The sequence below is a fragment of the Salvelinus fontinalis genome, chromosome 18 (assembly GCF_029448725.1).
Source record: "Salvelinus fontinalis isolate EN_2023a chromosome 18, ASM2944872v1, whole genome shotgun sequence".
NCBI classification, from domain to species: Eukaryota; Metazoa; Chordata; class Actinopteri; order Salmoniformes; family Salmonidae; genus Salvelinus; species Salvelinus fontinalis.
Genome location: NC_074682.1, coordinates 26,560,033 through 26,569,939, shown reverse-complemented (window position 1 = coordinate 26,569,939; position 9,907 = coordinate 26,560,033). Strand labels below are relative to the sequence as shown.

Genomic DNA, 9,907 nt, shown 5'->3' with positions numbered 1-9,907 from the left:
TCCACTCTTGCAAAACGACTGGTTTGATGATAGTATTGGTTTGTGTCTGTTCAGGTTCGTTTTTTTTTCATTTTACATTGAGCAGTTTCAAACCTTCTGGTTTCTTTCTGTCTTTCTATCTCGCTTGATGTACAGTATTTCATGTTTAATTTACCTGATTTAATAAACAGGTGTCCACAACACTGGTGAAAGCACAATAATTCAATTATATTGACGCACAAGCAGATAATGTTTCAAGCTTTTACGGATCTTTGTCAGGTGAAAATATTGTAGGACAGCGTACGTGTTACGGACATCCATCATGTCTTCTTATTATTTTGATCTCTGTCCAGCATACACTTTTATTTTAATTTGATTTCATCTTTATTTAACCAGGTAGGCTAGTTGAGAACAAGTTCTCACACAAATGGCAATATGACCTCATTCCAACAGTATTGTTTATATACTGTATGTCTCCTTTGATGTGGTGGCAGTTTGTTTAGCCAAACTAAACCTCCATTCACTTCTCCTATCCCGGTGTCCCACCAGACACGTTCAGAGTCCGACTTCGTCCGCTACCCCGGGATCAACGACACAGAGGTCCTCACCTGTGAGTGTTCCAACCATGCCTGTCAGAAGGTCTTCTGGTTCCGCACTCTCCACAACAACCTCGACATCCAGTTCCTTCTCAGCCTCAACAATGCTGGCCGGACCAGCCACGAAGCCAGTGTGGGCGAACACCGGTTCCAGGCCAGTAAGCGTGATACGGGAAGCAAGATGACTTTCACACTGCGCCTCATTAACATAAGGTCAGAGGACGCAGGGCTTTACTCCTGTATGCTCCAGAACCAGAAAGAGAACAAGTTGTGGAGGCCAGGAGTTCTTCTCAGACCTGGAGGTGAGAGGAACCCATTCCCCTGCATGGCACTGACGCTTCCCATTCTTCTTATGGCTAAATAGCAGCGTTGGGTGGGTTACTTTCTAAATGTAATCTGTTGCAGTTACTAGTTACCTGTCCAAAATTGCAATCAGTAACGTAATTTTTGGATTAACCAAACTCAGTAACTAATCTGATTACTTTCAGTTAGTTTTAGATTACTTTGCAATATATCACTTTTTCGGCCGACCAAATTCACAAAGAAATGTGAGTTATAGATCTGTCATTCTCATTGAAAGCAAGTCTAATAGATATAGATCTGTTCGATGTGCGCTCGTTTTGGGGTGTTTTATTTTCAGTTTTGTACACCAGCTGAAAATACAATTGTCATGTTTGCTCCCGCTCTTCCCTTCCCCTGGCGCTTGAGGGCGCCAGATTACCCTGCATCACACGCTCCTGCCATCCATCACCCACACCTGCCTTCCCTCGTCACTCGCATCAGCGTTAATGGACTCACCTGGACTCACTTATTACATGTTAATTTCCTCCCCTATTTTTGTCTGTTCCCTTGCTCTGTTCCCTGCTGCTGCATTGATTGTTTCTTGTCTAAGTTTCTGTTTGCTGACGCTGTGCTTGTCTCGTTATATGTCCGTCATTTATTAAATGTTACTCCCCGTACCTGCTTCGTCTCTCCAGCGTCATTCAGCGTGACAGAATGCAGCAGCCCTATACGAAGCATCGGGGAGTACTGGCGTTCTGGTTGGAATAGTGGCATCGGCTCTGGGTCACCACCGATGGAACCGGGGGTGCCTAGCCTGCTCGTCGGGCTTCCACGCCCTAGCAGGCTCGAGAGGTTTCCTTGCCCCGGTTGACTCGGATGACGCCCATCCCACGTCGGGTCTCAGCTGGATCGTCAGTTTTTGCTTCCCCAGCCGGTCCAGGAGTTTTTTTGTTTGTCTTGTGTTTTGTTGGTGACGTTGGTGGATTCCGCTGCCGATGGAACCGGGGTGCCTAAGCTAGCCCTTCAGGCTTTCACGCCCTGGCTGGCTCGAGAGGTTTTCCTGGCTCGGCGGTTTCCCATCCCACGTCACACTCCACTGGATCATCGGGCTCCCCTTCAGCGGGATCGACAGGCGCTTTGCCTCAGCCGGATCGTCAGGCTCCTATGCCTGAGCCGGCTCGCCAGGCTCCCACGCTCCTGCCGGTTCGTCGGGCTTTCACGCCCCAACTGGCTTGCCCTGCGCCCATGTCTCGGCCGGTTTGCCCAGGTGGGACGCCGGGTGGCGTCCCAAGAGGGAGGGGTACTGTCATGTTTGCTCCCGCTCTTCCCTTCCCCTGGCGCTTGAGGGCGCCAGATTACCCTGCATCACACGCTCCTGCCATCCATCACCCACACCTGCCTTCCCTCGTCACTCGCATCAGCGTTAATGGACTCACCTGGACTCACTTATTACATGTTAATTTCCTCCCCTATATTTGTCTGTTCCCTTGCTCTGTTCCCTGCTGCTGCATTGATTGTTTCTTGTCTAAGTTTCTGTTTGCTGACGCTGTGCTTGTCTTGTTATATGTCCGTCATTTATTAAATGTTACTCCCCGTACCTGCTTCGTCTCTCCAGCGTCATTCAGCGTGACAACAATATTTTTGCTTATGGAAATTATATTTCACAGCAGTTTTGATGGTACAAAAGATTCTCTACTGTAACGGTAGTTCTCCTCCTCTTCAACCGAAAAGGAGGAGTAGTGATGGAACCAAGGCGCAGCGGGTTGTGAACACATAATTTATTTAAAGACAAGACAAAAAACACGAACTTCACTATAACTAACAAAACAACAAACGGAGTAGACAGACCTGGATGACGAACTTACATTAAACACGAAGAACGCACGAACAGGGAAAATAGACTACACAAAATGATATGTACAAAAACAAACCGAACAGTCCCGTATGGTGCGACAAACACTGACACAGGAGACAACCACCCACAACGAACACTGTGAAACAACCTACCTAAATATGACTCTCAATTAGAGGAAAACGCCAAACACCTGCCTCTAATTAAGAGCCATACCAGGCAACCTTTAACCAACATAGAAACAGACAACATAGAATGCCCACCCAAACTCACGTCCTGACCAACTAACACATACAACAAACTAACAGAAATAGGTCAGGAACGTGACATCTACTTCCCTCAAACTTAACTCTGGACCTCGAAGCCAGTTCTTCTGCTTTAGACTTGGGACACCTGCTGGGTGAAATTCATTATCATGTAGAACAGAAAACCAGCCGACTCCAGATCTCATAGGGTAAGAGTTGAATACCCCTGCTCTAGGCAACATAGATAAATGAGAGAGTGTGTGATTCACATAAATGTGCTATGTAGATATCAATAATAAGTGATATCCGTATCACCCGGTAGGCTACATCACTGCTGTTGTCCTTACCGCCAAGCATTTATTCAAATTGGATAATCTGATAGATAATCAATTTGGATGCTGATAGAGTTCGCAAGACAGAGCTTGGAATGTAGCATACAACATTTCCCCGCTATCTGTAAAATGCATTTGGTCTTGTGGTCAGACTCCCTCAGGCGGAACAAATTGACCTTTTTTTCAAAGCTGATTTGAATGTCATTGAGAAAACAGAAAGGTGTCCAATTTTTTTTTCGTAAACCTCCTTTCTGAATTTTATCCTAGAAGTAATCATCTAGTTTTTCAAAAGTATCTGTAATCTAAACTCTGGTTATGTAACATGTTACACAGTAATCCGTTACTTCCCAACCCTGATGATTAGAGATGAGAAGGTTCCTGAATTAATCCAGAGTTCCTAAATTTACGACCTAGAACCAGGGACGCAACTTTCACTGGGCACGGGGGGACATGTCCCCCCCACATTCGGAAATTGCATATTTGTGCTTTAGGACCAAGCGGACGCCTCCGAGCGGTCGGGTAGACTGTTTGGAGCGTTTCTCTATCTGGCAAAATAAAAAATAAAATACAAAATGATGACCCCCCCACTTCTAAAACCAAAGTTGTGCCCCTGCCTAGAACTATATTGAATAAAAATATAAATGCAACATGCAACAATTGCAACGATTTTACTGAGTTACAGTTCATATAAGGAAATCAGTCAATTGAAGAAAAAAAAATGAGGCCCAAATGTATAGATTTCACATGACTGGGCTGGGCCTGAGAGGGCATAGGCCCACCCACTTGGGAGCCAGGCCCACCCACTGGGGAAACAGGCGCAGCCAATCAGTGAGTTTTTCCTCACAAAAGGGCTTTATTACAGGGCTTTATTACAGAAATAATCCTCAATTTCCTCAGTAATCCTCAGTTTCAATCAGTTTCAATCAGTTTTTAATCCTCAACTGTCCGGGTGACTGGTCTCAGACAATCCCGCTGGTGAAGAAGCCGGATGTGGAGGTCGTGGGCTGGTATGGGCTGGTATGGCTACACGTAGGCTGCGGTTGTGAGGCCGGCTGGTCATACTGTCAAATTGGTTGGAACATTAAATTATCTGGCAACAGCTCTGGATGACATTCGTAACGCAAGTTGTCCGCCGTAACGCATGTTGAAAATCTTACTAAGAAGCTAAGATCCAAGATTGTTTTTTTTATATCAAAATAAATCTTTCTGTTTTGTACTAAAAATAGGAGAAAGATTGTTCAAACAATGCTTCTTTACATGCATGCAGAAACCTCTATATTAAAATCCTTGCACGCAGTCTACCATTCCGCAATAAGTTTATACAGACATTGTAGTCTGAAATAAAATGTAGGATGGACCTCTCTGTCTGTAAAAAGAGAGCTGCATTCTCTTTTATTTATTTACAAAGCAATCTGACAGAAACTCCCTCTATATCTAACATCATTAAAAGTCATACATTACCAAACCCGTTCACAGGAATGGATAACACTAGAGATCCCTTCAGTCTCCACAGATTTGGGAAAATCTGCATTTTGTTTTTTTGCCCCTATTTTCTGGAACAATATGCAGAGTTCACTGCAGCTAGATGTACTGGTGCAGTTTAAATTATTTTTTGAGGACCTCTACTCTATGTAGTTACATGTGATTGCTTTTATTAAATATGTTTATTTTTGTTTATTGTGTGCTGAATTATATTGTTTTATACACATATATGTGTATGTTGTTTTAATCTTCTGTTTTTATTGTAATGTGTACAGGGCTCTCTTGTAAAATCGATTTTTATTCTTATTGTGACTCCCTGTGTCACGCCCTGACCTTAGAGAGCCATTCTATTTCTCTATTTTGTTAGGTCAGGGTGTGATTTGGGTGGGCATTCTATGTTTTCTATTTCTTTGTTTTTGGCCGCGTGTGGTTCCCAATCAGAGGCAGCTGTCTATCGTTTTCTCTGATTGGGAATCATACTTAGGCAGCCTTTTTCCCACCTAATGTTGTGGGTAATTATTTTAGTTTCTGTGTGTGTTTGTGTGCACCACGGTTGCGTCACGTTTGTTTCTGTTTACCTGTTCTTTTTGTGAAGGTTTCACTACGATTAAAAGAAATGTGAAATTACATGCACCATGCGCCTTGGCTCATCTATGACATGGAGTTTGAAGACAGTGAACGTGACACCTTGGTTAAATAAAATTCCTGCACGCTCCATCAAAACTTGAGACATCTGTGGAATTGTGTTGTGTGACAAAACTGCACATTTTAGAGTGGCCTTTTATTGTCCCCAGCACAAGGTGCACCTGGGTAATGATCATGCTGTTGAATCAGCTTCTTTATATGCCACACTTGTCAGGTGCATGGATTATCTTGGCAAAGGAGAAATGCTCACTAACAAATTTCTGCACAAAATTAGAGAGAAATACTTTTTTGTGCATATGGAACATTTCTGGGATCTTTTATTTCAGCTCATGAAAAATGTTGTGTTTATATTTTTGTTCAGTATAGTTACACAACAGTAACTATAACTCTTTTACACTATACTCCTGTATTATCTTTTGAATGGCCTGAGAACATACCAATTTCCTGATTTTCCATGGTCTACACTCTTAGAATAAAGGCTGTTGTCACGCCCTGACCATAGAGAGCTTTTTATTCTCTATGTTGGTTAGGTTGGGGTGTGACTAGGGTGGGTCATCTAGATAATTATATTTCTATGTTGGCCTGGTATGGTTCCCAATCAGAGGCAGCTGTTTATCGTTGTCTCTGATTGGGGATCATATTTAGGCAGCCATTCCCCTTTGTGCTTTGTGGGATCTTGACTATGTATAGTTGCCTGTGAGCACTATAGCAGCGTCATGGTTCGGTTTGCATTTATTGTTTTCTTTGAGTTTCACTTCATGGTAAAGAGGATGGAACCATACCACGCTGCATCTTGGTCCACTTATTATAACGATCGTGACAGCTGTCACCATAAGCGAACCCTTATCCCTTCACAGCGCTTGGTTGGAATTAATTTAATTTCTAGTGAAGTCAGGATGTTATTGGGGAATTCAGCCTTGTTATAGAAAAGAAAAGCAATAACATATTCTTTTGCATTGGTTGCAGATCCATTTCCAAGCTTCTTCATCTGTCCAAATCTCTCCATTATCTTTTGTGCATTTTGTCTCTCTCAGTGTTTCTTATATCCATCACATTGTGTATTTTTGTGACCCACCAGAAACTCGGCCAACATTACTCCCCGTCACAAAGCCCCAGCCCCAAGGCATCCCAAACAGCACCCCAAACGGCCGCTGCACCAAAGGCAACTATCAAACCCCAAAAGGTAAGATTCATAAGTTTAACAAGTCTGTCCAATAAGTTGTTTATTGTAACAAGTTGAATGTGTTAAGCTATATCCACACAAAGATTATCCCATCACAATTAGTGATGTCTCACTCTCTCTTTTGGAGAACCAGGGCTATGTCTGTAACTCCAATGTTATGTAACTAGTTACTTAGACACGATATACGTCCCAGCAGTTTAAACATTATTTAACAGGTTTTCTGTTGTGTTTCAGGCTGTGGCTCCAAGGTTCTCTGGCCGTTGGTTGGAGTGCTGCTGGCCCTGGCTGTGGCTTTGATCTCCACACAGTACTACTTCAGAAGTGAGTCTCTTCTCTCCTTCTTTACATGCCGATAAAGTAATATAGAATAACCAACAAGGAATGAGCTCCAGTGCTGTTTGTAATTAGCATAGTCAATTATCAAAGATGCTGGTCATACAGGGCCAAAGACATACTTGAGATACAGATGCTTAACTTGGACTTTTGCATAAAATGTGCATTGTTGTCAAAGGAATATTTTTTGTGAAAGTTACAAGTATGTATAACAAATTAGGAACCCAGGCTCAGAGGCCTGAACAGCCACAAACAACCTTTCACATGTTTGACATAGTAAAGGCAATAAAGTGCACAACAATATCTAAATGCATATATTCTGTATGGCATATATATGTATACGGAGGAGGCAGTAAAATATTCATGTTTATTACAGTTACTCTGCTGTTCTGAATTTGTTTTTGCATATGCTACAGGACTACCCAAAACGTTTTGACTTCAGTTTGTCAAGTTCTCATGTGTAAACTTCACAAATCTGTGATGACATCTTCCTCTCCTCCTCTTCTCCTCTCCCCTTTTCTCACAACACGATGAAATATATCTTCCTGCTGCTGTATCAATCTCAGGGACTTACTAATTTTCTCAGAAGTAGATCTGAGTGTAACGGGTGACGCTCTCCTCATCCTCGGATGAGGTGAGGAGAGAAGGATCCTCAGACCAAAACGCAGGCTTTGGGAAATAAGCCATCTTTATTTAACAACGATGATGGCAACACGAAACGAAACAAAACACTTTCAAACTACAAAACAAGAAAACGACGTTGAACGAAACCTGAACATAAACTTACATAACTAAACATAAACTTACGTACAGGAAACGGACGACATCGAAACGAAACGAAACAAACAAACGCTACAGTCCCATGTGGTACGAACATACATACAGACATAGGAGACAATCACCCACAAACAAACAGTGAGAATGCCCTACCTAAATATGACTCTTAATTAGAGGCAAACGCAAACCACCTGCCTCTAATCAAGAGCCATACCAGGCAAACCGAAACCAACATAGAAACAGATAACATAGAATGCCCACCCAACCTCACGTCCTGACCAACTAACACACAAAAACTAACATAAATAGGTCAGGAACGTGACAGTACCCCCCCCACAAGGTGCGAACTCCGGACGCACCAGCACAAAGTCTAGGGGAGGGTCTGGGTGGGCATCTAACCACGGTGGTGGCTCAGGCTCCGGGCGCGGTTCCCACCCCACCATAATCCATCCTAGCCCCCTCCCTTCAAGAATGTCCACCCTCTTACTTCCCCCACAAAATCCTCCTAATAACATATCTAATAATGACAATACCGGGACAGAGAGATAAACCAAGACAGAGGGATAGATAAGACTATAGAGGTAGATAAAGATAGAGAGGGAGATCAGGATAGAGGGGCAACTCCGGACTGAAAGGCAGCTCCGGACAGAGAGACAGCTCTGGACTGATGGGCAGTTCTGGGTATCTAGCCTTTTCAGGCTGAAGGGCAGCTCATGGCTGACTGACGACTCTCGATGCTCATGGCTGGCTGACGGCTCTCGACGCTCATGGCTGGCTGACGGCTCTCGACGCTCATGGCTGGCTGACGGCTCTCGACGCTCATGGCAGGCTGACGGCTCTCGACGCTCATGGCAGGCTGACGGCTCTCGACGCTCATGGCAGGCTGACGGCTCTCGACGCTCATGGCAGGCTGACGGCTCTCGACGCTCATGGCAGGCTGACGGCTCTCGACGCTCATGGCAGGCTGACGGCTCTCGACGCTCATGGCAGGCTGACGGCTCTCGACGCTCATGGCAGGCTGACGGCTCTCGACGCTCATGGCAGGCTGACGGCTCTCGACGCTCATGGCAGGCTGACGGCTCTCGACGCTCATGGCGCTCTGACGGCTCTGGCTGCTCATGGCGCTCTGACGGCTCTGGCTGCTCATGGCGCTCTGACGGCTCTGGCTGCTCATGGCGCTCTGACGGCTCTGGCTGCTCATGGCGCTCTGACGGCTCTGGCTGCTCATGGCTCGCTGGCGGCTCTGGCAGATCCTGTCTGGTTGGCGGCTCTGGCAGATCCTGTCTGGTTGGCGGCTCTGGCAGATCCTGTCTGGTTGGCGGCTCTGGCAGATCCTGTCTGGTTGGCGGCTCTGGCAGATCCTGTCTGGTTGGCGGCTCTGGCAGATCCTGTCTGGCTGACGGCTCTAGCGGCTCCTGTCTGGCTGACGGCTCTAGCGGCTCCTGTCTGGCTGACGGCTCTGTAGGCTCATGGCAGACGGGCGGCTTTGCAGGCTCATGGCAGACGGGCGGCTTTGCAGGCTCCTGGCAGACGGATGGCTCAGACGGCGCTGGGGAGACGGATGGCTCAGATGGCGCTGGGGAGACGGATGGCTCAGATGGCGCTGGGGAGACGGATGGCTCAGATGGCGCTGGGGAGACGGATGGCTCAGATGGCGCTGGGGAGACGGATGGCTCTGGCCGGATATGGCGCACTGTAGACCTGGTGCGTGGTGCCGGAACTGGAGGCACCGTGCTAATGACAAGCACCTTCCTACTAGTGCGGGGAGCAGGGACAGGGCACACTGTATTCTCAAAGCCTACTCTATCCCTGATGCGTGGTACCGGCACTGGTGACGCCGGGCTGAGGACAAGCACATCAGGATTAGTAGGGGGAGAATATACAGTGTGTACAGGGCTCTGGAGACGCACTGGTAGCTTAGTGCGTGGGGCCGGAACTGGAGGCACCGGGCTAGATACACGCACTACAGGGAGAGTGCGTGGAGGAGGAACAGGGCTCAGGATACGCACTGGTAGCCTAGTGCGTAGTGTATACACTGTAGGTACTAGGCTGGGGCGGGGAGGTGGTGCCGGAAATACCGGACCGTGGAGACTACTGGCACTCTTGAGCATTGAGCCTGCCCAACCTTACCTGGTTGAATGCTCCCGGTTGCCCGACCAGTGCGGGGAGGTGGAATAACCCGCACCGGCCTATGTAGGCGA

The 9,907-nt window shown here is 46.3% G+C and overlaps 1 protein-coding gene across 1 annotated transcript in view; it reads left to right on the top strand.

Moving 5' to 3' along the window:
* Positions 1-462: 462 nt before the first annotated feature.
* LOC129815224 (uncharacterized) overlaps positions 463-9,907 on the top strand; it is a gene marked incomplete at its 5' end in the record, with an annotated part of 11,090 nt that continues 1,645 nt past the window's right edge. The window contains 3 exons of the mRNA XM_055868810.1: positions 463-877; positions 6,492-6,596; positions 6,831-6,917. Of these exons, the coding sequence (XP_055724785.1) occupies positions 463-877; positions 6,492-6,596; positions 6,831-6,917 (607 nt within the window). The remainder of the gene's footprint in view (positions 878-6,491; positions 6,597-6,830; positions 6,918-9,907) is intronic.